This window comes from Lynx rufus, unplaced genomic scaffold (assembly GCF_022079265.1).
Source record: "Lynx rufus isolate CCGP_SWC_20201006 ecotype Redwood Valley unplaced genomic scaffold, mLynRuf1.p SCAF_4, whole genome shotgun sequence".
In the NCBI taxonomy this organism is placed as follows: Eukaryota; Metazoa; Chordata; class Mammalia; order Carnivora; family Felidae; genus Lynx; species Lynx rufus.
The window spans coordinates 59,184,192-59,211,942 of record NW_025814856.1 but is presented as its reverse complement, the minus strand read 5'-3'; the positions used below and the strand labels follow the sequence as shown (position 1 = coordinate 59,211,942).

Genomic DNA, 27,751 nt, shown 5'->3' with positions numbered 1-27,751 from the left:
AGTGGATAATCTTTCTTTATTCTTCTCACTCGTTTTCAAACTATTTTGACCGGTTGAAAAGTTGAAAGAATAGTACAAAGATGTTGTGGACTCGGGGCTTTCCTGACACCTCCACAGGACAGGTGTGGGTGAAGGGTCCTGGCGGACCACCGCGGTGACATGCTGGGGTTGCACTGGCCAGAAACGGCCCACCCCTCTGGCTTCCGCCCTGGTTCCCTCCGATGGCCTGAGCAGGGTGGAGTCTGTCAGTTTCTCCACTCTTCCTAGTTGACAAGTAGGACTCTTGTGCGGCGGTATTTTGAGTCTCTTAGAACTTCAAATCCCCTCTTCACAGCATCCCCTTTCTGCTGGTGAGGGTGTGAAATAAGACAGACAGGAAAGGCAGGCCAGCATCAGACTTCGAAGTCTGGAAATGCTCACAGCCCCTGGCCTCTGTTCTCCCTTCCCGAAATCAGTTGCAAAGACCCAGTCCATGGGGGCACACGGGTGTGTGCCGCGGGGTGTCCGAGGCAGCTCCCGGGCTGCTGCACATGTCCCGGCAACGGGTCCTGATGAAATCACGCGTTACCGCAGCCTTTTACATTTGCCCACAGGTCCACAAAGAATTAGTAATTTCACAGGCAGCTGCTGAAGGTAAAGTGTTTTTAGTTATTTATTTTCTTAAAGATTTTTTTATTTTATTAATTTTTTAAAGTGTTTATTTACTTTTGAGAGAGAGACAGAGCATGAGTGGGGCAGGGGCAGAAAGAGATGGAGACACAGAATCCAAAGCAGGCTCCAGGCTCTGAGCTGTCAGCACATAGCCCGATGTGGGGCTCGAACTCATGAACCATGAGATCATGACCTGAGCCGAAGTCGGACGCTTCACCGACTGAGCCACCCAGGCGCCCTGGTCAAGTGTTTTTTAAAAGAAGATATGAAATTATTAAAAATAGGTGTTAGCATGTACTAGAAGAAAATACCCCCAGAAATATTACCAGCGATTGTTTTGAAGTGGAGGAATTATTTTGTTATTATACTCTTTAGCTTCCAAGAATGCTTTAGTTTGTTTTACAACGAATGCTGTTTCCTCCAAATGGAGGATGCGGGAGAAAGCAACCATATTTTTAAGACCTTAGTTTGGTGCTTCTGGGTTCTGTCCTCCCTGATCCCTGCTGAGCTGAGCAGTGGGAACCTAACCCTTACCCAAAGGGGTAGGGGGAGCAGCAAAATTAGGGTCCTTGGCAGCTCCCATCTCTCAAAGTCCTGCCCTGCCTCCCCAGGCCTCAGGTGTTTTGCCGTCACTCGCCCCCAAACTGAGCCTCCCCCTGGGGGGCTTGTGGAGAATCCTGCGGACAGGGCATTGCCCTACAGCACGCACTGCCCTCCGCAAGCAGGTGCCTCTGCTCTGGAGTCACTGGGCCTCCCTGACCATCTGGCCCCATCACTTCCCCACTCCTGCTTTTCCCCTCTGCAGAATGGGGGTTCCTGGGACTTTAAATGAGAGGAGACAGAGGGCCACATGTCTGAGACCGGGGGCGGGGGGTGGGAGCTGTGTTTACCAGGTCTCTTTCAGATGTCAGGGACAGAAGCCCAAGCCCACCTAGGTTAAACCTGACAGGTGAGTTTCTGCAGTCAGAAGGTCCAGGGTTGGATTTCAGGCACAGCTGGATCCAAGAGAACATTCGACAGCTGCTCACGCTTTCAAGGAAGCTCCTCATGCTGGGTTGGGAGGGCACCAGGACTCCAGAGGCACAGACCACCTGTTTGGAAGAGCTGGCTCATCTCTCCAATGAGATATCTCCCTCCCCAGTGCCCGAGATTGTTCCTGACCATGCGGCTAATCCTTTCCACATGTCTGGAGACGTGGATTTCTTCTTGCTCAGAGATCAGGAGCGGAATAAGTCTCGCCTAGTGAGTATCCAGGACTGAGGCCTGCCTGCAACTCTTCCCTCCCTCATGCACGCAGACCCAGATTGCCCTTCTCAGAAGAGTACTTTCCTCAGGTCACTCTCTCACTCTAGAATAGTTAATGGTTCACTATTTTTTAAAAATGTTTATTGATACTTGAGAGAGAAAGAGAGAGAGAGAAAGGGTGAGGGAGGGAGGGGCAGAGAGAGAGGGAGACACAGAATCCCAAGCAGTCTCCAGGCTCTGGGTTGTCAGCACAGAGCCCCACACAGGGCTTGAACCCATGAGCCGTGATATCATGACCTGAGCTGAAGTTGGATGCTTAACCGACTGAGCCACCCAGGCGCCCCTCACTATTTTTAAAAAATCAACTCAAAACCCTGACGAGCTCTCCAATCTCTGACCTGTCCCACTGTCTTACCCAGCTTCATCGCCACTCTTCCTGGGCCTTGTCAGAGTGGGCTGTTGGAAGCTGCTGTGGCCACCGTGCTTCAGCCACCAGGTCTTTCTGCTGTCCCTTGCATGAGATGCCACCCTCCTGACACTCCCTGTCCTTCAAGGCCCGTCTCAGACCTCAGGCCCCCTCTCGCCTCTCCCAGGAGACTCGCCCCTCCAACTGCTCCAGCCTTGCACAATCCCTCTCGTGGGAATTCTTGGAGGCCAAAGCCACACACAAACATGCACCTGTGCATGTGTGCGTGTGCGCACACACACGTACACATATGCATGGCCCTCAGCAGCACCTGGGAGTCCCTGAGCTAGCCCCGGACCCCCTCCACCGGCCCGCGCCTTGTCTGCACCCCAGCATAGTCTGTCTTGCCTCCCCACCCAAGAGCCCACTTGCCCACTCCCACCTGCCGTGGCATGGCTGGAGCGAGCAAGCGTCACTGCAGCCAGGCTCAGGGAGGACTCACCAGCGGGCATCTTCACTGAGAAGTGCTCAGCATGGGCCACGTTTCTGGGACATGGTCTCAGGCACATGCCTATGACCAGCCCTCCCGGGCTGACTCTGTCTACTTCAACTCATGGCTCAGTATCTGAGATTCCTCTGAGAACTGGCTCCGGCCGAGACCCCAACCAAAGACACAAAAAGAAATGCACGTTTTCCAGCCCCTACTCAGACCTCCCTGCCCCACCAACCGCCTAGAAGCTCTGTGGGGGCCACCATCAGTGTTTTCCCCATCCTGCTGCCATGCTGTGCACCCACTCATGCCCTGGAAGGAGACACTCCCACAAAGCCACACCGAGCAGCACACACTTCTGCGAGGCCTCCAAGTGGGCAAATACAGCAGAAACACACACAACTTTCTCTGACGGACTTAGAGACCTTCTTCCAGGGCAGGATTATCTCTTCCCAGCCTGGCCCTGCTTCCACGGTCGCTTCTGCCTTCTTCCTAAACCCCCCAAACATGGCACCCGTCCCCCCCAGCACAGCCCTCCCCCCTCAATCCCACACCCCAGCAGAGCCCCCCCAATGTCACATTGACCCCAAGCAGCTGCCCAGTTTCTTCTAAGTGCAGACCCTCTGCCACTGGGAATCTAGGTGATATTTCCCCAGCTTTGCTACACGGAGGTCCAATCTAGGGGCCTCGGGCTGGGTCCCACCACAGATGTGGTTTCCCTAAGCAGCTTTCTAAAGAGGCTGCATTCATTGCTGCACCTGGCAGCCCTGGGGAAAGGACAGATGAAGAGAAGAGGATTTGTGCAGACCTGTCTGATCCTGCAGGCTGAGGTGCCTGGGCCATGGAAGGATGTGGAGAACCCCCAGGGCTTGGGCTGCAAGAAGGGCTGGGCTCCCCTGAGGGGGCCTTTGGCCTGCACTAGTCCTCAGGGAAGAAAAGCCCCCATCCCCACGCCATCCTGGGGTCCCCCCAAGCTGAGGGCTCAGGGACGGGAGCAACGCTGAGCAACCGGACGGGAGCAACCGCTGGGGCAGGTTGGAGGCCAGGGTGGGTGGAGAGGAGCAGATCCCCTGCGACCTGCCCGCCGCTGCCAGCTCTGACTACCGAGCTTGCAGACCAAACTCGGGATTTCGAGTTTCTTTTGGAAACTCACAAGATCTAGCTTCCCGGAACCTTCGGTGTGTCCGATTTAGCAAATCACAATTTGAGAATATGAGAATAGTGTGAATGAATTTCAGGAGGAACCATCGCTTAGTGAGTATGTCCCTGCACTACTGACCTGGAATGCAAACCTGGCTCGGCATCCTGTACTTAATCTGGCAACCCCACCCCCACCTCGCCCTTAACCCCCCGCTCTCAGCCCCACTGCCCTCTCACCCCGGGAGCTGTGCTCAGAGCCCCCAGGAGCGTTTTCCCAGGCACACAGCTCCGCAGCCCCCTCTGCGCGCAGCAATCCTCAGCCCCGCCAAGTGCACCCCCACCCTGACCCAAGTGCGCCCCCCGGCCAATTCCCCCTTCACCTCCCCGCGCCGCATGCGCGTCCCCTCAAGGCTGTGCGACCCAGGGACAAGGCGTCGCCGCCGATGGGAGGACGCTGGTCCCAGGCGCGGTGGGGGAGGGGGTGGAAGTGGTGGCCGGCCCCGCCCGATCCCGGCCGACCCCGCCCAACAGGAGCGGGAGCAGAAGAAGACGCTGCGGATGCACCAAAAGATGACCTACGCGTCCAAAGTGTTGGCCAAGCACACGAGCCTGCGTCGCGAGCTGCAGCTGGAGGACGAGATGCAGGACCAGGAGGTGCGCGCCGAGGCGGAGCGGCTGCGCGCCTTCCACGACGACACGGCGTGGAAGCTCTCCATGACCAAAGGTGGCCCCCTTCCCCAGCGTTGGGTCTTGACCTCGGGGCTCGCGCAGTGCTGTTCAAGTGCTTGGAGAGGCAGGGCTCCCGTGCAGTGGGGAAGGAGGGTCGTTTCTGTGTCTGACCCCGCCTCCCTCCATCACAGGGATGGATTCCAGCCGGACTGCCAATCTAAAAGCCTTTGAATCCCAACGTTGCTTGCATTCGGAAGGTTCCCGTGCACGTGAAGGCAGATTGCGCCCATATAAAATATAGTCCCTTAATATGGTGGAGGGAAAGAGCATCAGTCTGGAACCAGGTTCCCTGGGTTCAGATGTCAGCTTCAGCACTGAATGCCCTCGCCATCCTGGGCCAGGTGTTCACCTCCTCTGCACGGCAGTTTCCTCTCCGGTCTGATGACAGTGGCGACCTCGTGGGTTGTGGGATTCAGCGTCTTTAGATGCTACACGGAAGTCCTGTGTGTGTGTGTGTGTGTGTGTGTGTGTGAGAGAGAGAGAGAGAGAGAGCTGTTATTAATTTTATGACCCAGCATTAATACTCTACCAGCCCAGATGATAGAGTCCTGGAACCCAACTGGTGTACTGAATGTGAATATTAATCCGAGACCCCCCAGCCTCTACCCCCTGACCCCGTGGCTTGTTATATGGGGGAACAAAGCCCCTGAGCTCACTTTGACATTATGTGTGCCGAGCTCTGCATGAAGAGACACAGAACTGCACGTTTTTCCTTTTGGTCTCTACCCTCCATTCCAAGATCTGGGAGAGGAAGCTGGTCTCAGTGGGAAGACTGGACCCAGCAGGTTTAGGCACCAGACCTGTCGGTATCCCAGATTTGACTTGCAGTGAGGACCTGGGTCTCCTTGAGGGAAGGGCCTTCCCACAAGATGGGCCAGGGAGGCAGAGGCCCAGCTGGGTCTCTGCCAGGCTTCTAGGCTTGAAACACCACTCCTACACCACACTAGGGTCTTCTGGAACGGAGAGGGTTTAAGAGATGAGGCAGAGAGTCACATGGCTCTGCTGTCCTTTCCTTGGCTCCTGGTCTCTCCAAATTCAGGACGTCTCTGGGCTTTCCTCTCCAGAAAGACCAGGGAAAGAGGATCCCGTGGCCCTTTGCCCTCTGCTTTTGCTCCAGAAGGTCTTACAGGGGCCCACCTTAACTTTCTCCCGCTGGCTTCCCGCCTGGTGTGTAGACCTAGCTGATGAGGGTTTTTGGGGCCCGTGCGGCCCGGAACCAAAGACCAAGAAAGAATTGTTGAAGACGTCTTTGGTGCAAAAGGGTGATTTTCTTGAAGCACGGGGATAGGACCTGTGGGCAGGAAGAGCTGCCCGGGGACCATGAGGAGACACTGGAGGAGGTAGAAGCCAGCGAAGTTTCCAGTGAGATTTTCATGAGCTAAAGAAGACTCACAGGATACTGGAGGCCTAGCTAGTGTCAAGCTAAGGTTGTTTTTACCTCTAGCAAAGCAGTAGAAGTAAGACAGCTCCTGGAGAAACTTACTCTGCCCGCCTCAAGTATCTGTCAATGGGCGGCAGGTTATAAGGAAATTTAGTTCTGCCATTTCCTTCTGCCTTTGTTTCCCACATCGCTATGGAGGGGTAACGGAGACTTAGGTCCCAAAGGACTGTGATGCTCTATCAGTTAACCATTTGTTTTTCCCCTTTCCTTTGTTCTTGGGCCGCCTGGGCGGGGGGTGGGAGGGGGGGTTTGCAGCCTATCAGCTTGCCTTATGCTCCCTCATCGTAGCTACTATCTAAACTGGATCCTGGGGACTTAGAGCACCCCAAATAGAGATCATGCTGCCCTGTTTTTCTCTCCCCATCCCTTTGCAGTTCCTGGCCCAATAGGTCTTTCATTATTAGGTGCAGCTGGGTGAAACTTCCTGGGCAGGGCTGTCCAGAGTCTCACTCCAGGTGAAAAGAGTACTACGGCAGGAGAGGCTCAGGCCAGACTCAGGAAAGGACTTCCCACCTGGCCCGATCTCCAGCAGTGGAGAGTGTGATATATTCACAGAGCCTCCTCTCCTGTTGCTAGAGACGGAGCCCAGTCTCCCAGAGTCCCCGTAACAACCTGGGCCTCACAGCAGAGCAGGTGCCTGGAGAGGTATCCCGGCCGGTCTGGGTCTCTCTCACCCTGCCCACCCCGCCCCTCTCCTCTCTTTGCAGAAAAAAAGATGGAATCTGATAACCTGAACAACTACATCAACCAGAAGCGCCAGATGTTCCGCATCCAGGTTGGCCCAGCTGTGCTGTGCGTGGGGGGGGGGGGGGGCGGGCGGGGGGCTGTCCCAGTGAGGGGTGTGACTCCCACTCTGGTGGCCCTCAGTACGCCCTGGACATGAAGCAGCAGGAGATCCAGCGGCTGGAGCTGCTGGTGACCAAGGAGGAGGCAGAGCTGGAGCGGGCAGAAAGGTCCCTGGAGAATGACGCCGCCCTGTTCGAGGAGTTCCTCCGGGAGAATGATCGGAGCTCGGTGCAGGCCCTGAAAGCGTGAGCCCACACGGAGGGCCCCCCAGTGCTCGTGGGGCCTGAGCACCTGCTCCCACGCTAGCCTGCAGCCCGCCTGCCCCCCCTCCCCTCCCCCCACCACCTGACCCTGGCAGCTCCCCCCACCCACCGCCCCGCCCCAGGGCGGTGTATATGCCCCCTTTAACAGTTTTGCGACTGGCCCCCTGCCCCCATCCCCATCCCCACTTCCAGGGCTGAGAAGGAGACGAAAGCAAAGGTGGAGAAGATCTTGGAAATCCGGGACCTGACCACCCAGATCATGAACATCAAAAGGTGAGCGTGGAGGGCAAGCCACTGAGGTTGGCCTGCCGCCACTTCCCTCTGTCATTTGCCCCCAGCCAAAAGAAGCCCCCACGCAGGGCAGACCTCGTGGCTTTGCCTCTCAAACCTAAGTGGTTCAGGGACTCAAAGCCCTGCGGGACGCAGCTGCACATTTTACAGAGGAGGTGACAGGGGCCAAGAGAGATCCAGTGACTTTCCCAAGGCCACAGCACCAGGAGGCAGGCTCACTTGGAGACCAGGGTCCCCAGGGTCAGCTGCAAGTCCAAAGTCACAGAGGGTTATACCTGTGGAGGTGTGACCCACGTCGGTCCCCAGCAGGCCGGTGTCCTCTCCCAGGCACACCTGTCCCCAGGAGAGCCAGGATCACTCTGGGCTTACCCAGGCTGCAGAGGCAGTTCCCTCTGGAGGGGTCTCCCCACGAGGAGGAAGCTGACCTCCCCTCCCCCTCCCCAATCCAGCGAGATCTCCAAATTTGAAGACACTTTGCAGCATTACAAGGCCTACAAGGACTTTCTGTACAAGCTGTCGCCCAAGGAGTGGTTGGAAGAGAGGGAGGAGAAGCGTTTGGCTCTCAAAAAGGCCAAGGAGGTCACTGAGCCCCCCATAGAGAACACTTTACACTCCACGATCCGGGACAAAGGTAACAGGAAAGAAGGTAGTTCCCTGGGTCCACCCAGACCCTGTGCCCTGCTGGCAGTGGCCTTGGAGGTGTCCAGACCACAGGCTGGGCCCCTTCCGTGCCTGTAAAGCCCCAGCCAGGGGCAGCAGCTGCCCCTTAGGGCCCACACATTCCCTCAGGGAAGACAGGGCCATCTCTAACTCAGACCCAAGGGGCTTTCCTCCCTTGTAGGTCTTTCTGAAACTGCGGGGGCCCTAAAACTGTGTGGGGGCCCTGAAACTGTGGGGGCCCTTTCTGAAACTGTTGGGAGGGCCCCAGGGAACCCTGTGCCCTCAAGCAGTATTGCTGAAGGCCTTGCTCCAGTGGAAGCCATCCGAAACCCCTCCCTTGTTTCCTGTAGGACCAGGGACCAAGGGCAAGACAGGCTCCAGAGGTACGTGGCTGGCGCAAGCTGGAGGGGCCCTGCCCCGGGCTGGGGCATGTGAAAACCATCCTTCTGTTTCCTCCAGAGGGGCAGGGCCCAAAGAAGTCCTGGAAGTTCCTGCAGGTGGCGCAGCTGGGGCAGATCTCATCCAACACCCTGAACCTCCAGCATAGAAGCCAGGCCAGTGTGTATAGCGGGCTGAACGCCAAAGGGTGAGTGGGTCTGGGGTAGGGCAAGGAGGCTGGGGTAGTGGCTGGGGCCCACTGGGGACTGCTCCCAAGTGGCTCCAGGCCAGGGGTGCCTAGGACAAGCCCAGCCTCTCCGGGAAGGGTGAGACCATGACGAGGGGGCTGTTCCCAGCTTGAAGGGTGTATAGTCTGACTCAAGCCCCAAGATCGAGGTGTTTTCTAAACCGTTTTATTTCTGTCCGATTTGGTAACCTTCTGTCTGGGGTGGCCCACTTGGGTGCTAAAACGAGACAGTCAAATATAAAAGGATGCAGGCAAGCAAGTGGGTGCAGGGAGCGTCAGAGCCTTTTAAGAGAAGCCAGAGTCTGGGTTTTTACATGAAATGCTCTCTGGGCCTGGCCTGTCTCTGCTGCATGCCTGCGTGATCGTGCGCAGAAGCAGGCGTTGTTGGCGGTCGCCGCCTAGTGCCCCACCGCACGAAGCCCCACTCTCCAGGTCCGATTGGTGGCCTTTTGGGTTGTTCCCAATTCTTGGCTATTTTGATTAGAGCTGCTGCAAACATTCCGGTACTTTTATGTTGGAGCACTCTTTGCATGAGTATTTTTGTTGGAAACAAGAGTGGGAGTGCTGGTTCACGAGGCGAGTAGATGCTTAGCTTTAGCGGCTTCTGCCAAAGACCTGCCATGGCTGCTACATTATACGCTCCAGCCAACAGGCAAGAGAGTTCCGGCTGCCCTGCCACGTCCTGTTCAGATCCGGCTATCGTAGGTCCCTTCCATTCTCGGTATTCTGGCATGGTTATTTCATAATAACCATAATAACTTGGGATGCCTGGGTGGTTCAGTCGGTTGAGCATCCGACTCTTGATCTGGACTTAGGTCGTGATCTCACAGTCCTGGGATTGACTCCGCACGTACCGTGCGGAAACTGCTTGGGATTCTCTGTCTCCCTCTTTCTCTGCCTCTCCCCTGTGCTCTCTCTCGGCCTCTCTCTCTCAAAATAAATAAACGTTTAAAAAATAAAAGAGAGTGTCTTGACAAACAGATCAGGAGATGAGGCCACTGAAATGGTAGTTTTTTTGTTTTTTTTTTAATTTTATTTTTTTTTAATTTACATCCAAATTAGTTAGCATATGGTGCAACAATGATTTCAGGAGTAGATCCCTTAGTGCCCCTTACCCATTTAGTCCATCCCTCCTCCCACACCCCCTCCAGTAACCCTCAGTTTGTTCTCCGTATTTATGAGTCTCTTATGTTTTGTCCCCTTCCCTGTTTTTATATTATTTTTGCTTCCTTTTCCTTATATTCATCTGTTTTGTCTCTCAAAGTCCTCATATGAGTGAAGTCCTATGATTTTTGTCTTTCTCTAATTTCGCTTAACATAATACCCTCCAGTTCCATCCACGTAGTTGCAGATGGCGAGATTTCATTCTTTTTGTTTGCCGAGTAATACTCCATTGTATCTGTATAACCACATCTTCTTTATCCATTCATCCGTCGATGGGCATTTGGGCTCTTTCCATACTTTGGCTCTTGTTGATAGTGCTGCTGTAAACATTGGGGTGCATGTGCCCCTTCAAAACAGCACACCTGTACCCCGTGGATAAATACCTAGGAGTGCCATTGCTGGGTCGTAGGGCAGTTCCATTTTTCATTTTTTGAGGAACCTCCATACTGCATTCCCAGAAATGGTAGTTTTTAAATGCAATACCACCTCACACCTGTCAGAATGGCTAACATTAACAACTCGGGCAACAACACATGTTGGCGAGGATGCGGAGAAAGAGGAACCCTTTTGCATGGCTGGTGCAGCCACTCTGGAAAACAGTATGGAGGTGGCCCCAGGGGCTCAGCCTCCCCACCCCTCTCCTTTGTATCTTCTCTCATCCCTTAGGTGTACCAGCCTCTGTCCTTCCTCCTCTATGACAGCCTGGCAACCCTCTCTCATGCTTCCGTCCCCTACCTGCTCCTGAGGGCCATGCCCCTATGCCGATGACCCCCCTTACATGTTTGTTCTCACTACGCAACCTCCCATGTCCCCCAGCTGATGCTTGTCAGGCAGGAAGGGGACCTGAGTGCTACCGGTTTCCAAGCTCACTTTCATCTTGATGTGTCATGGTCCTGCGTTGTGAAGAAGACTGGCCACCGTTAGTGGGCCAGGCACATGCCTCGGGTTCACTTTTATCCCTGCAACCCCAGCCGGTGGGAGCTGTTGTTTACAGTTCGGTGTTGAACAGAGGCTCCGGGGGTTTAACTCTGCATGCTTTCTCTACCGGGACTGCCCTCAGCCCTGGAGCTCCCACCATCCAGGCCCCATGTTGGGGCAGTCCCTCAGACTAGAGGTCTAGGATCACACTATTCTGGGTCCCTCCATCTATTAGCCGTGTGACCAGGGTCACTGAGTACAGTTGAGCAGGTTGTGGGCTGCAGAAGGCACTCAGCTGAGAGCGCAAGTGGGAGCTAAAGTCCAGCCTACCCCCCAGACTACATCCATCTGGAGGCAGATTCTCAGGCACCTTATGGGCCAGCAGTGCCCTGCAGGTGACATGGGGCAAGTGGCTAGTTCTCAAAGCCCCATGTTCCTCATTTGCCAGAGGGACATCAATGTGTTTGGTGTGAGGTACAGGCCTGGTGAGTGATTTGGTTGTTCCTGTGGCCCTTCCTCTGAGAAGCCCTCCAGGGTTCCCCCTCAGGGCTCCCACAGAGCCCTGCACTTATCACCTCCCCATGTCAGGTGGGTCAGAGCCTGGAGTCACATGAGCCTCAGCCCAGGTTCCTAGGGGTGGAGCCCAGGCTCCTCGAGCTAGAAGCCTGCCCCACCTGCTTCTCAGCCAGTAGAACCTGCGCCTTGAGGGCAGGGGCCCAGGCCGAAGCAGGCCAGGAGGGGCGATGAGAGCAGGTTTGGAAGTCATTTGAGGTTGGGTCCCATCCAGCAGGGCCTTCCAAGGCCCATGCTGAGTGCTCAAAGCCCACGATTTTTCCAGTACCCCCGAGGGTCTGGGAGAGCCCCCGCCCCTGTGGGGTGCTCAGGGTCCATCAGAGGTACTGTGTCACAGGATAGCCCAGTGGGACCATTAAGGACAAGTGCCAAGGCCATATCTAGATAGGGGAGGTGGACAGAAAAGGCCCTGAAGGTGGCTCCTCGAAGGTAGGGGTGCCTGGGTGGTTCAGTCGGTTAAGCATCCGACCTCGGCTCAGATCATGATTTCACAGCTCATGAGTGTGAGCCCTGTGTCAGGTTCTGTGCTGACAGCTCAGAGGCTGGATTCTGTGTCTCTATCTCTGTCCCTACTCTGCTCGCTCTCTCTCTCTCAAAAATAAACATTAAAGGGGCACCTGGGTGGCTCAGTGGGTTGGGCATCCAACTTCGGCTCAGGTCATGATCTCGTGGTCCATGAGTTTGAGCCCTGCGTCGGGCTCTGGGCTGACAGCTCAGAGCCTGGAGCCTGTTTCAGATTCTGTCTCCCTCTCTCTTTGACCTTCCCCCATTCATGCTCTGTCTCTGTCTCAAAAATGAAAAAACGTAAAAAAAGAATAAAATAAAATTTTAAAAAATAATAATAAATAAACATTAAAAAAAGAAGAAGAAGAAGAATGGTCAATGAGGGGCAACCCTAGCAGTGGCAGTGGGTGCAAAGGCCCTGAGGTAGGTCAGCACCCGGAGAGACAGAAAGAGGGCGGGTAAGGCAGGAGCAGGGGAACTTCAGGAGGAGAAGGAGGCGAGGGGGGCAGCAGGGGCCCTGGGCAGCAGGTTCCAGGGAGGGGGCTGAGTTTTATTCTGTCTGAAGTGACATGAACTGAATTTGAAACAGTCCCCTGACTGCTGAGTGACCATTGTGGGGCCAAGATGAGGGCTAGTGCCCCTGCCTGGTCAGCTGGCGGGGTGAAGGAGGGGACGAGGACATAGGGAGCAGGGAGGTGCCCTGGTGACTCCAGACGGCTTCACCGCTGGGGCGGGAGAAGATGACCACCATCTCTGTGCACCAGGTCACTGCTGTCCTGACCCTGCATCTCTCTGCAGGTCAGACTCTACCACCACTATGACTGAGGACTCAGGCAGCGACGGGGAGGTCAGTGGCCACGCTCCGGGTGGGGCTGCGGAATCCGGCCCCCCTGCACCGACCGGCCAGCCCACACGCATGGCTCTGGTTGCAGGAGCTGGACCTATACTTCACGGAGCCCCAGCAGCTCCTGGACATCTTCACGAAGCTAGAGGAGCAGAACCTGTCGCTCATCCAGAACACGCAGGAGATGGAGGAGACCCTGGAGGATCTGAACTGCACCCTGAAAAACACCCAGATCCGCATGTAGGTCTCCTGCTGGGGCCGACCGGGCGGGGCAGGGGAAGCTTCCGGCCTTGGCTGTCATCCTGGGACCCTGGGATGCCACTGGGAATTGGGCTATGGCAGCCCCCCACCTTCCCCATCCAGGGCCCTGGCCCTGCCCTAGCTTTAGTTTTCTGGAAAGCTCCACAGGAAGCCTGATTCTGGGGACAGGGCATGTCCTTTTGGGCAGAGGGGCTGGGGGGTGGGAAGAGGTCAGGTGGGTGGAGCCACATGGGGCTGGTCCCCTCCCTTGGAGCAGCCTGCAAGTCAGAGGGAGGCTTCAAGGAAGGACACCCCCGCCCCGCCCTCCCTCCCCCGTCCAGGTGCATTCTGCTGATGCCAGGCCCAGAAGGGCTGGGCTGTATCAGGCCTGTCAGAAGTGAGGAATCATCCCTTCATACCCAAACACTGACTGAGCACCCGTTCTGGGTCAGGCCCAGGTCTAGGCTCTCCAAGGATAAGGCCAGACTCTACCTCATGGAGCTGACATTTGACAGAGACAGGCAGACGGGCTCACGGATTGGACGTGGAGATACTGACATGTGCAAGAGGAACACAGACAATGATACGAGAGGGAGGCTGAAGTAGGGGTGGTGGCAGATAGGAGGGGGACAGGGGAGGCTCCCAGGGAAAGTGTCACTTGAACCAGGCTCTTCCTGAGCGATGGGAAGCTGCACAGAGATCTGGTGGTAGAGGGTTCTGGGCAGAGGGAAAGCAGGTGCGAAGAAGTAAGGAAGAAGCCCACCCAAGACTCGGATGCCCCACAGGGAGCCATGATCTTGAGTATGCATGTTTTGTTGGCCCATGTTCTGCCGCGGAGAATCTCCTGCAGGTGCTGTGAAACTGCTGGTTCTCGGGCGAGATCGTGTTTCCCAGAAAGCTGAGGGTAGCAGAGACAGAGGGGGAGATGAGCTGGGGAGACGCAGGCAGCCTCCCAGTTTCCAGGAACCTGGCGAGAGGACACACACACATGCATGCGTAGCAGAATCCCAGAGATGCTGTCCCCTCACTGGTCTGTAGCCTTCTCAGCCATCCCTGAGTACCAACACTTTATTTCCAGAAGAGTCATAGCCTGTAGACATTAACTTCCATGAATCCAGCCCCCTCTCTCTGAGAAATATATATTTTTAAAATATATGCAGCTCGCTTGCATGAGCACTCTCTCTCTCTCTCAAAACTAAACATTAAAAAAATTTTTTTAAGTAATAAAAAATAAAAATATATGCCACAAATAATCTGAATAGGCCTATCTATTAAGGAAATTGAATCAACAATTAATAACCTGTAAAACAGAAAGCAGCAGACCCGGATGGGTGTACTGGAAAATTCTACCAAACATTTAAGAAAAAAAATTTTACCAATTCTCTACAATCTCTTCCAGTTGATAGAAACAGGGAATACTTTTTTTTTCTTTTTTTAAATTTTTTTAAATGTTTATTATTTTTGAGAGACAGAGCATGAGCAGGGGAGGGATAGAGAGAGAGGGAGACACAGAATCTGAAGCAGGCTCCAGGCTCCAAGCTGTCAGCACAGAGCCCAACGTGGGGCTCAAACTCACAAAGTGTGAGATCATGACCTGAGCCGAAGTTGGATACTTAACCGACTGAGCCACCCAGGCGTCCCAACAGGGAATACTAACTCATTCTGTAAGACCAGCATTAACTCAATTCCAAAACCAGGCAAAGACATTAGAAGAAAAGACTACCACAGACCAGTATTTGTCATGGACACAGATGTAAAAATCCTCAACAAAATATTAGCAAATTGAATTGAACAATGTATAAGAAGAATTATAGATCATGACCACATGGGATTTTTCCCAGGTACGCAAGGCTGTTTCAACATTTGAAAATCAATTAGTGTAATCCAACACATCAACAAGCTAAAGAGGAAAAATCACATGATTATATCAATAGATGCAGAAAAAAACACTTGATAAAAATCTAACACAAATTCATAGTAAAAGCTCTCAATAAACTAGGAATAGAGGAGGACTTCCTGACTTGATAAAAGGACATCTACAAAAACCCTACTGCTAACTTACACTTGAAGCCTTCTTGCTAAGATCAGGAATAAAGCAAGGATGTCTTCTCACCATTCATTTCCAACATCTTACTGGGAGTCCCAGCTAATGCAATAAGACAAGAAAAGGAAATAGAGGTACAGGTTTCCCCTGTTATCAGAGTAGAACGTCCCTATAAAACCTTTCATAAGCCAAAATAGTGTAAAGCAAAGGAGCAATTACCATTAATTTATATGGAAAATTTTCTTTGTGTTCCCAGATGTGAAAAATAATCTCTCCTGGGCTTTTCCGGTACCTTAGGACACCTCTTGCTAATAGATGCATGAAAAAGAGGTAAAGCACAGATGTGCAAAGACACGGTTCAAAGCTATGGCGGCTTGACGCTGAGATGCTGAATATAGTTCCCAGGGAAGGAGCTTGGCAGGGCCAGTCTCGCTGCCTCCAGAATGGCTCACTGCACAACAGACGCTGAACACTATTGTCACTTCTTGCTTTTTTTCATAAAAGTGAAAATCCTCTGCCATTTTCTTTCAGTTAGCAAAAACAGGTACTAATGCAGGTCTTTCCTTTCATTGAAAAGGAGAGTGACCTAATATGAAGCTTAGAAAAGTGAGGAATGCGTAAATACAGATGGGGAAGAAAGAAATAAAACTTTGTTGGCACATGACATGATCATCTACATAGAAAATCTCAAAGTATCAACAAAAAACTCCTAGACTGGTAAGCCATTCTAGCAACGTTACAGAATACAAGGCCCCTATAAAAAACTTCATTTCCTATGTACTAGCAATAAACAAGTGGAATTTGAGATTGAAAACACAATAATACCATTTTCATCAGCACCCTCAAAAAAGAAATGCTTGCAAATCTAACAAAACATGTACAAGATGTATATGAGGAAAAATATAAAAATCTGATGATGGATCAAAGAATTAAACAGATGCTTCACCTTTATAGGTAAGAAGGTTCAATACTGTCAAGATACCAGTTCCTCCCAACTTGATCTATAGATTTAACACAGTCCCAGTCAAAAGGCCAGCAAGTTATTTTGTCAATATCGACAAACTGATTCTAAAGTTTACACAGAGAGGCAAAAGACCCAGAATAGCTAACACATTTTTAAAGGAGAAGAAAAAAGTTGGAGGACTCACACTACCCGAGTTCAAGGCTTACTGTAAAGCTACAGTAATCAAAACCTGTGCTACTGGCAAATAATTCAGTGGAACAGAATAGAGTAGCTCAGAAACAAACCCATCCAAATCTGTCAGCCGATCTCTGACAAAGGAGCAGAGGCAATACGGTGGAGCAAAGATACTTTGCAACAAGTGGTGCTGGGACGACCAGACGTCCACATGCAAAAAATGAATCTAGGCACGGACTTGACACTGTTAATAAAATACTAACTTAAAATGGATCGTTGACCTAAGTGTAAAATGTAAAACCATAAAACTCCCAGAAGGTAACATAGGAGCAAATCTAGATGATCTTGGGTATGGTGGTTTTTCAATACAATACCAAAGTGACAATCCATGAAAGAAAGAATTGATAAGCTGGATTTCATCGACATTAAAATTTCTGCTTTATGAAAGACAATGTCAGAACTGAGAAGACCAGCCATAGGCTGGGAGAAAATATTTGTGAAATACATATCTGATAAACATCTCCAAACTATACAAAGAACTCTTAAAATTTAACAATAAGAAAACGAACGGGGTGCCTGGGTGGCTCACTTGGTTGGGGGTCTGACTTCGGCTCAGGTCATGGTCTCACGGTTCGTGAGTTTGAGCCCCGCATCGGGCTCTGTGCTGACAGCTCAGAGCCTGGAACCTGCTTCACATTCTGTGTCTCCTTCTCTCTCTGCCCCTCCGCCACTTGTGCTCTCTCTCCCTGTCAAAAATAAATAAACATTAAAAACAAAAGAAGAAGAAAATGAACAACCTGGTTTAAAAATGGGCCCAACACCTGAACAACACTTCATCATCAAGAAGATATAGAGAAGGCAAATAAACATATGAAAAGATGTTCGACATCAGATGTCTTAAGGAATTGCAACTTAAAACAAGAAGATACTGCAATATACACCTACTAAAATGGACAAAATCTAAAAGACTGACAGCACCAAACGCTGGTGAGGATGCGGAGCAATGGGAACTCCCTTGGTCGTTGGAGGGAATGCAAAATGGCGCAGCCACCTTAGAAGACAGTCTGGCAGTTCCTTACAAAGCTAAACGATCCAGCAGTCTCGCTTCTTGGTATTTACCCAAAGGAGTCAAAAACTTATGTCCACACAAAACCCACATGTGGTCGTTTGTGGCAGCTTTATTCATAATTGCCAAAACTTGTAAGCAACTGAGATGCCCTTCAGTAAGTAAACAGATAAACAAACTCAGTACACCCAGATAGCATATCGTTCAGTGCTGAAAAGAAATGAGCTACGAAGCCACGAAAAAACATGGAGGAACCTTGAAAGCATACGTATTACTAAGTGAAAGAAGCCAGTCTGAAAGGTGACAACTGAGTGATCCCAGCTATAGGACATCCCGGAAAAGGATAACTATGGAGATGATAAAAGGACCAGGGGTTGCCAGGGGTTGGGGGGCGGGGGGAGGGATGAGTGAGTGGAGCACAGAGGATTTTTAGGGCAATGAAACAAGTCTGTGTGACACCATGATTACATGTCCTTATACATTTGTCTAAATCCATGGACTGTACGACACTAAGAGTGAACCCCCATGGAAACTGTGGACTTCGGGTGATAATGATGTGTCGGTGTGGGTTTACCGATTGTAACAAATGTATGTCGGCGGTGGGGGAGGCAGGTGGAAGGAGAGGATATTTGGGAACTCTCTGTACCTTCTGTTCATTTTGCTTTTAAAGACGAAGTCTCTACTAAAAAATATATACAGGGGCACCTAGGTGGCTCAGTCGGTTAAGCGTCTGACTTCAGCTCAGGTCATGATCTCATGGTTCGTGAGTTCGAGCCCCACATCGGGCTCTGTGCTGACAGCTTGGAGCCTGAAGCCTGCTTCAGAGTCTGTGTGTCCCTCTTCTCTCTGTCCCTCCCCTGCTCGTGCTCTGTCTCTCTCAAACATAAAATAAACATTAAAAAATTTTGTTTCGGGGCTCCTGGGTGGCTCAGTCGGTTGAGCATCCAACTTCAGCTCAGGTCTGTGAGTTTGAGCCCCGCGTCGGGCTCTGTGCTGACAGCCTGAAGCCTGTTTCAGATTCTGTGTCTCCCCCTCTCTGCCCTTCCCCGCCATGCTCTGTCTCTCTCTGTCTCTCAAAAATGAATAAACATTAAAAAAAATTTTTTTAATTTTTGTTTCAAATATATACAACAGTAAACGAAGAGTCTGTTCCAACACTGGAAGGAAGAGGGGCCGTGTTAGAGAAAATGTCCAAAAAAAAAAAAAAATCCCAGAATTCCTCACTGCAAAGTTCTTCATGATAGGCAGGAACTAGAAACAGCACACGTGCCCACAGCAGGGAAGTGGACAAACCATTACTGCTGCTGTAGCAAAGGACTGCACAGTTTACTCCCTCACAGAGAGAGGCCAGAGTTCCAAAGTGGGCCTCACTGGGCTACCATCAAGGCATCGGCAGGACTTTGTTCCTCTCTGGAGGCTGAAAGGGAGATCCTTTTGTTACCTTTTCTATCTTCCGGAGGCCACCCGGGCCCCTTCCATTTTCAAACCAGCAATGCCAGCCGAGGCTTCTCACACCGTGTCACCCCTGACCCTCGTTCCTGCCTCCTCCTTCCATTTCTGAGGACCCTTGTGATGACCCTGGGCCCGCCTGGGCAATCCAAGATCATCTCCCCAGCTCCAGGTTTGCTAGTTTGCAACCTTAACTCTATGTGCAGCCTTGGTTCTCCCTTGCCAAGTCATATACTATATCCACAGTGTCCTGGGATTAGGCATGGACATGTAAGGGGGCCATACACACCATAGAAATCTATTCAGCAAGAAGAAAAGAACAAAGTATTAAGACAACGTGGCAACAACGTGGATGAACGTCACAAACATTATGCTGAGGAAGAGAAGCCAGGCGCCAAAGATGACCTACTATATTATTCATTTGAAGTGCCAGAACCAGGTATTGGTTAACGGTTGCTGCGTAACAAACCATCCCAAAACTTGGCTTACTGTAACACATATATTATTTCACCCTTTCTGTGGGCTGGGAATCTGGCCAGTTGGGCTGACTCCTCTGCTGTGGGGCCTCTCACGGATTGCTGTCCAGGTGGTAGCTGGGCTGTGGCCATCCCACGACTGCACTTGGGGAAAGAGCCGCTTCCAAACTCACCCATGTGGCTGTTGGCAGGATTGGATTCCTTGCTGGCTGGAGGCCAAAGGACACTCTCCGTCTCTTGCCACATGAGGTCTCTGAAAAGGCAGCTTGTTTCTTCAAAGTGCGCAAGCTGAAAAGCCACCAGAGAGTCTGCAAGCAAGATGGAAGTCACGATCTTATGTAACCTAATCTCAGAAGTCACATCCAGTCCCACATTGAATTGGTTAGAAGCAAGCCACTGGGGCCAGCCCACATTCAAGGCTGTGGGTAACTTTGAGAAGACAGGTGTCACTAAGGTCCATCTCATAAGGGAAAAAAATGAATGGCGACATCAGCCCATTGGATGCCCGTGGCTAGGGAAGGGGAGGGAGTTGATACAAAGGGGCATGAGGAAACTTTTGGGGTAATGAAAAGGTTCTATGTCCTGATTATGCTGGTCCTTACATAGGTGTTTAAATTTGTCAAATCTCATCAGTTGGCACATAAAATGGGTGCATTTTCTGATAAGTAAATTAAACCTCAATAATATTTTTTGGCAAACATAGGATTTTTTTAATGTTTATTTATTTTTGGGAGACGGATCATGACATGAGCAGGAGAGGGGCAGAGAGGGAGAGGAAGACACAAAATCCGAAGCAGGTTCCAGGCTCTGAGCTGTCAGCACAGAGCCCGACATAGGGCTTGAACCCATGAACCGTGAGATCATGACCTGAGCTGAAGTCAGACACTTAACCAACTAAGCCGCCCAGGCACCCCAGACTTTTTTTTTTAATGTAGGACCTTTTAAGGCTGTCTTTATCACTCACCTGTCTACATTGACTAGGTACATAAGGGCTGTAGGACGGGCCATCTCCTGCCTCCTTGGTTGAGAGAACAGCATCATTCATTCTTGGCCAGGGAGGACTGGGGTGAGGTGGGCAAGGCACCCAGAACATAACATTTTAGGGAGGTGCATGTGTGACCCCAAAGGTGAGCACTTCCTTGAATTTTGTGTACTGTGTCCCAGCCCCATTCTCTGCCTGCCTTGCTGCGATTTGTTTGAGATGCTCACTCTACAGTCCCTCCAGTGAGGGCCAAGAGGAGCCCAGCCCCAGAAAACGGACCCATGGATGCAGAAGGGAGCACAAACACCCCGGGACAGCCTGAGGAAAGCTGCAGAGCCTGATCACCAGTGTGAGCTCCTCATTTCCAGCAGCCAGACAGCACAGAGGTGATGGGACCCAGGAGAAGGCGAGCAGAGCCACTCAAGTGAGAGGAAGACCAACCCCCCCTAGATTCAAGAAAAGAGAAACGAAGCCAGAATCCCTTCCTGGAAACCATGCAAACCTTCCTCCTGGAGAAACCAGCCCAACCAGGAGGTCAGAAAATAAGCAGGAAGGAACCCAGAAGAACCCCCAGACACCTAAAAGCTGCAGTGAGCCAGAGGTGGGGGTGAGGGTCAGCCTTGCAGCAGCCGGAACCGCCACAGCGAGGCCAGCAACACACAAGGCACCGCAAGCTTCAGAAAGCACTTGCCAGCGCTGACCTCTGGCTGAGGCAAGACCGTGTGTGGGCTGAGTCTTAGCAGTCTTGCTAGGCACCTGCCACCATGGCTGCCCCTCAGACATGGAAGTGAGACCCCACGGCCCAGGGGAAGACCAGCCTGCACCTTTGCCTCTTGCCCAGGCTCCATCTGGACACACAATCAAAGTGGCACAACTCATCTGAAGTCCTTGGTGCTGGACTTGCCCTGACCTGGAGCCTGAAGGACAAGCGAACAGGAAAATGTCACCAGAAACACGAGAAAATGCATTCATTAAGGGGATGAGTTTGAGACATGCAAGTAAATGTAGATTCTGCAGATATCAAGAAGCAGAGAGGCACGCCTGGGTGCAAGCAAGGATTAAGGGATTAAGACCACAATAAGGACTGGATGCAGCCAGCACCTGAGTCGGCAAGGGGGACAACATTAAGCTGGGGACAGCTCCCAGAACTCTGTTGGAAAGGACATGGAGACGAAGCGACAGGACCCCAGGGAGACGGCACGCCAGGGTCGCGTGGAAGGAATTCAGGAGATGGCCACACATGGAAGGGAGGAGCAAAAGTCAGCACGGTGACGGATGAAAACTACCTGTACTGGAAGGCCAGGCGAACTTCAGGGAGAGGCACCCACACTGCACACCCTCCCGCAGGGTTGAAGAGTGAGCAGAAGGCACGACACCAAGGCGGACAAGGAAAACAAACGAAACATCAGGTACCCTATAAGGAACCAAAACTAAGTGCGTGTTGCCTGTTTCTCCCAAGCTCCTAAATGCCAGCCAGGGTCTAGCAGAGCATTGCTTTTGAGTTCGGTGGGGTGAAAGGGGTCTCTATTTTATTCCGTTTCCTTTTTCAATGTGGTCAAGTCCACATAACATCGAATTTATGTACCTTTACGTAGTGCAGCCGTCCCCACCATCCACCCCCGCCCCCCAGCTCTTTTCATCTTGTAAAACTGTTAACCAATAACTTGTTAACCAATAACTCTCCATTCTCCTGCCCCTCAGCCCCTGGCAAGCCACTGTGCTGTCAAAAAGGTTTTGACTATTCCAAGTACCTCATATAAGTGGGATCATACAATATTTGACTTTTCGTAACTGGCTTACTTTACTTAATGTCCTTAAGGTTGATCCATTTTCCTTCCTTTTCAAGGTTGTATATAATATTCCACATTTTGTATAATAGACCACAATCTGTTTATTATCCATCCATCCAACATACACACTTGGGTTGCTTCTACATTTTTAGCTATTGCAAACAATGCTGCCGTGAACACGGGTATACGAATGTTTCTTCAAGACTGTTTTCAATTCCTTTGGGCATATACCCAAAAGTGGAATTGCTGGGACATACAGTATTTCTTTTTCTTGTATTGCCTCTAGCAGGTAGGAGTAGTGAAATGCCTTTCACTACTTCTACGGTGCTTTTTTATTTAAATTCAAGTTAGCTAACATACAGTGTAGTCTTGGCTTCAGGAGTAGAACCCAGGGATTCATCTCTTACATCTGACACCCAGTGCTCATCCTGAAGAGTGCCCTCCTTAATGCCCACCACCCATTTAAGCCACCCCCCACCTGCCTCTGCCCTAGCAACCCTCAGTTTGTTCTCTGTATTTAAGAATCTCTTGTGGTTTGCCCCTATTTTTACCTTATTTTTCCTCCCCTTCCCCCTATGCCCATCTGTTGTGTTTCTCAAATTCCACATGAGTGAAATCATATGATATGTGTCTTCCTCTTACTGACTTATTTCAATTAGCATAATACCCTCTAGTTCCATCCACATTGTTACAAAGGGCAAGATTTCATTCTTTTTGGTGGCAGAGTAATACCACATCTTCTTTATCCATTCACCCATCAATGGACATTTGGGCTCTTTCCATACTTTGGCTATTGATGATGGCCCTGCTATAAACATTGGGATGCATGTGCCCCTTTGAAACAGCACACCTGTATCCCTTGATAAATACCTAGTAGTGCAATTGCTGGGCTGTAGGGTAGTTCTATTTTTAATTTTTTGAGGACCCTCCATACTGTTTTCCAGAGTGGCTGCACCAGTTTGCATTCTCACCAGCAGTGCCAAAGAGATCCTCTCTTTCCGCATCCATGCCAACATCTGTTGTTGCCTGAGTTGTTAATGTTAGCCATTCAGACAGGTGTGAGGTGGTCTCTCACTGTGGTTTTGAATTGTATTTCCCTGATGATGAGTGATGTTGAGCATTTTTTCATGTGTCGGTTGGCCATCTGGATGTCTTCTTTGGAGAAGTGTCTATTCATGTCTTCTCCCCATTTCTTCACTGGATTATTTGATTTTGGGGTATTGAGTTTGGTATGTTCTTTATAGATTTTGGATACTAACCCTTTATCTGATATGTCATTTGCAAGTATCTTCATTCATTCCGTTTGTTGCCTTTTAGTTTTGTTGATTGTTTCCTTTGCAGTGCAGAAGCTTCTTATTTTGATGAGGTCCCAATAGTTCATTTTTGCTTTTGTTTTCCTTGCCTCCAGAGACATGAATAAGAACTTGCTGCAGCCGAGCTCAGAGAGGTTGCTGCCTGTTTTCTCCTCTAGGATTTTGATGGCCTCCTGTCTTACATTTAGGTCTTTCGTCCATTTTGAATTTATTTTTGCGGTATATAGTATTTCTATCTCTAACTTTGGGATGCTATTTTATTGTAAATGGGACTGCTTTTGTTTTCCTTTTCAGATTTTTAATTATTTGTGTATACAACTGCAACTGATTCTGCTACTTCACTAAATTATTTAATTCTAACAGCTTTGTTGTGGAGTCTTTAGGGTTTTCTATCATCTGCATCTGTTACATCATCTGCATCATCTGATTTACATCATCTTCAAACAGATTATTTTATTTCTTCTTTTCCAACTTGGATGCTTTTTCTTTCTTTTTCTTACTTAGTTGCTCTGGCTAAAACTTCCACTACCATGTGGAATAGAAGTGGTGAATGCAGGCATCCTTACCATGCTTATTGATCTTAGAGGAACAGCTTTCAGTCTTTCACCACTGAGTATGATGTTTGCTGTGGGCTTTTCATATATGGCTTTTATTATATGGAGGTAGTTTCCATTTTCCTATTTTGCTGTTTTTTAATGTTTTGTTAAATCCTTTTTCTGCACCAGCTGAGATGATCATGTGGTCTTTTTCCTTCATTCTGTTAATGTGGTATATTATCCTGATTCCTAGCATTTTAGGAGTAAGCCTCACTTGTGTTGTATAATCCTTGTCAAATTTGGCTGAATTCTGTACGCTAATATTTTAAATTTTGTGCATGAATGTTCATAAGAGATGTTGGTCTATAGTTTCTTTTCTTGTCAGTGCCTTTGACCAGCTTTGGTATCATGTTTATGCTGCTCTCATAAAATGAATTCAGAGGTGTTCCCTCTTCTTCAACTTTTGGAAAAATTTCAAAAGGATTAATATTAGATTTTTGATTACTGATTCAATCTCCTTACTAGTTACAGGCCTATTCAGATTGTTTCTACATGATTTAGTCTTGATAGATTTTGTGTTTCTAGGAATTTGTCTATTTCATTGGTTGTCCAGTTTGGAGGCACATGGCTATTCATGGTACTGATCCTTCTTATTTTTGTAGGATCAGTAGTGATGTTCCCACTTTCATTTCTCATTTTAGTAACTTCAGTCTTTTTTTCTTTAGTCCATCTAAGTTAAGGGTTTGTCAATTTTTTTGATCTTTTTGAAAAACTGTTTTTCTATTCTTTATTTTGTTTTTCTCCTTTCTTTTTTTTTATATTAATTCCTTCCTTTTGCTGGCGTCAGGTTGAATTTGTTCTCCTTTTTCTAGAAGTTCCTTAAGTTGTAAAGTTAGATTGTTGGTCTGAGATCTTTCTCTTTTTTTAATGTAAGTTTTATAGTCATAAATTCTTCCCCTTAGCACCATACATTGTGCTGTTTCCCATAAGTTTTGCCCTGTTGTGTTACCAGGTTTCTTCATCTCTATTTTTTTTTTTTTGGCTAATTTCCTTATGATTTCTTTTTTTTCTTAATGTTTATTTTTTATTTTTGAGAGAGACAGAGCATGAGTGGGGGAGGGGAAGAGAGAGAGGGAGACACAGAATCTGAAGCAGGTTCCAGGCTCTAAGCTGTCAGCACAGAGCCCAACACGGAGCTCGAACTCATGAACCACGAGATCATGATCTGAGCCAAAGTCAGATGCTTAACCGACTGAGCCACCCAGGAACCCCTATGATTTCTTCTTTGATCCACTGGTTGTTTACAAAAGTGTTCTTTAATTTCCACAACTTTGTGAAATTTTCCAGTTTTGCTTTCGTTAACAATTTCTAACTTCATCTGATTTTTAACAGAAAAGATACTTTGTATGATATCTATCTTTTTAAATCTATTGAAACTGAATTTGTGGCCCTAATATTTGGGACATCCTGAAAAATACCCCATTTACACTTGACAGTGTATGTTGCTTTGCTGGGTAGAGTTTTCTGTGTATGTCTGTTACATCTAGTTGGTATATTGCAATGTTTAAGTCCTCTGTTCCTTATCTTCTGTCTGCTTGTTCTTCCACTATTGCAAGGGGGATATTGGTCTCCAACTATTCTAGTTCTCCCTTCCACCTGTCAGTTTTTGTTTTATATGTTTTGATAGTCTGTCATTAGGCATGTAAATGTTTATAATTGTTGTATTTTCTTGGTGTAGTGGACATTTATTAATATATAATGCCTTCTTTGTCTCTTTTAAACTTTTCTGGTTTAAAGTATGTCTGATATTAGTATTGCTACTCTCATTCTCTGTTTTGGTTACTATTTTCAGGGAATATCTTTTCCCGCCCTTTCTCTTTCAACTGGTTTGTGTCTTTGGAACTCAAGTGAGTCTCTTATAGACAACATATAGTTGAATCATGTGTTCTCCATTCTGCCAGTCTCAGTCTTTTGATTAGAGAGTTTAATCCATTTACATTTAAAGTAATTGATGAAATGGTGGTACTTGTGTCATTGTACCTTTTGTTTACTGTATGCCTTATAGTTTTTCCCCCCATCTCCTGCAATACTGTTTTATTTGTGTTTAGTTGATTGTTTGTAGTGAAATGTTTAAATGCCTTTCTCATTTCCTTTTTATATATTCTATAGGTATTTTCTTTGTGGTTACCACAGGGATTACATTTAATAACCTCAATTTGAATCTCTACCACCATAACTTCAGTAACATACAAAACCTCTGCTCCTTTACAGTTCCATCTTCATCCTTTTTGCTGCTGAAGTCACAAACTTACATCTCTATACATCCTGTGCTCTAAAACATAAACTAAAAATTCTTTAAAATGCAAGAGTCTCTTAAATTATGTAGAAAACAAGATTCAGAGTTACACTCCAAACAGTTATAGTAATGCTACCTTTATACTAATAATTATGTTTTCTTTAAATGTATTAGTCTCTTAGATCATTTGGAAAACAAAGAGTACAGTTTCAAACCAGTGTTAACTTATACTGGCTTCTAGGGGCCCCTGGGTTGCTCAGTCAGTTGAGCATCTGACTCTCGATTTTGGTTCAGGTCATGATTTTAAGGTTCTGGGATTGAGCCCTGTACTGGGCTCTGCACTGAGCATGGAGCCTACTTGGGATTCTCTCTCTCCCGCTGTGGCCCTCTCCCCCACCCTCTCTAAATAAGTAAATAAATAAATAAATAAATAAATAAATAAATAAAATTTATACTGGCTTTTAAAATTGCCCACATTTATGGGGCACCTGGTTCAGTTGGTTAAGTGTCTGACCTTGGCTCAGGTCATGATCTCATGGTTCATGAGTTGGAGCCCCACGTTGGTCTCTGTGCTGACAGTTTGGAGCCTGGAGCCTACTTGGATTCTGTGTCTCCCTCTCTCTCTGCCCCTCCCCTACTCACTCTCTCAAAAATAAATAACAAATTAAAATAATAATAATAATCTCTCAGTGTGGGGCTCTCTGATTTCCTCTTATTGGAGTCCCTTAGGCTTTTTCGATGTCTTTCATGTCTTTCATCCAATTTTAGAGTTTTCATCCATCATTTCTTCAAATCCTCTCCTCCCCCTTTTCTCTTCTCCTCCTGGGACGTCCATGATGCATATATTAGTTCTCTTGATGGTGTCCCACTAATTCCTTAGGCTCTGTTTGCTTTTTTCAATCTTTTTCTTCCTGTTCCCCAGCCTTGATAGTTTCCATTGTCCGATCTTCAAGATCACAGATTCTTCTCCCTGCTCAGAGCAGCCTTTGAATCCCTCTAGTGAATATTTCGTTTCAGTTACTTATCAGGTCCAGAATTTTTTTCTTTTTACGTTTCCTATCTCTTTATTGATACTTTCATTTTATTTGCACATCATCTTCTTGACTTTCTCTATATCTTCTTTTAGATCTTTGAGCATCTTTTTTTGACAGTTGTTTTGAAGTCTTTGTGGTATGTCTAACATCAGGGATTTGGGAGGAAATTTTCTGTTAATTTTTTTTTCCTCACTGAATGGGCCATACTTTTTGTTGCCTTGATTTTGTTGTTGGAACACTGAACATTTGAATCTAATAATGTGGTAACTCTGGAAATCAGATTTTCTCCTTACTCCATGGTGTACCGTTTTTGTTTATTTGAATGTTGTAGGCAGTCTCTGTGTTGAGAATCACCCTGAGGTGTAAACCTAGTCTTTTCTGAGACTTTCCCTGGGCATGCATGGTCACTGTCTAATTTTCCCCATATATGCTGTTGTTTGTACATGTCCTTGGTCTTTAATTTCTGGCTCTCCAAGGGGGAAAAGGCAAAAAAAAAATAGAGGGAGGAAAAAGAGCACTGGTCCTTTAAATCCCCTGGAAGTCAAGTGGACTTGTGACAATGACGGAATGTTAAAACAGTGGCTGCCTGCCCATTTGCCTATACCTCTGTGGTCAGAAGCACCAATCGGGGATCAGGGCAGAGATCCCCCGTTATTT

At 48.9% G+C, this 27,751-nt stretch overlaps 1 protein-coding gene across 1 annotated transcript in view; it reads left to right on the top strand.

Moving 5' to 3' along the window:
- The window catches only part of CFAP100 (cilia and flagella associated protein 100), a 53,725-nt gene that overhangs the window by 15,515 nt on the left and 10,459 nt on the right, over positions 1 to 27,751 (top strand). The window contains exons 3-12 of the mRNA XM_047095322.1: positions 1,793 to 1,893; positions 4,464 to 4,656; positions 6,810 to 6,877; positions 6,970 to 7,133; positions 7,344 to 7,424; positions 7,892 to 8,073; positions 8,453 to 8,485; positions 8,562 to 8,688; positions 12,685 to 12,733; positions 12,819 to 12,970. Coding sequence (XP_046951278.1) covers positions 1,793 to 1,893; positions 4,464 to 4,656; positions 6,810 to 6,877; positions 6,970 to 7,133; positions 7,344 to 7,424; positions 7,892 to 8,073; positions 8,453 to 8,485; positions 8,562 to 8,688; positions 12,685 to 12,733; positions 12,819 to 12,970 — 1,150 coding nt within the window. The remainder of the gene's footprint in view (positions 1 to 1,792; positions 1,894 to 4,463; positions 4,657 to 6,809; positions 6,878 to 6,969; positions 7,134 to 7,343; positions 7,425 to 7,891; positions 8,074 to 8,452; positions 8,486 to 8,561; positions 8,689 to 12,684; positions 12,734 to 12,818; positions 12,971 to 27,751) is intronic.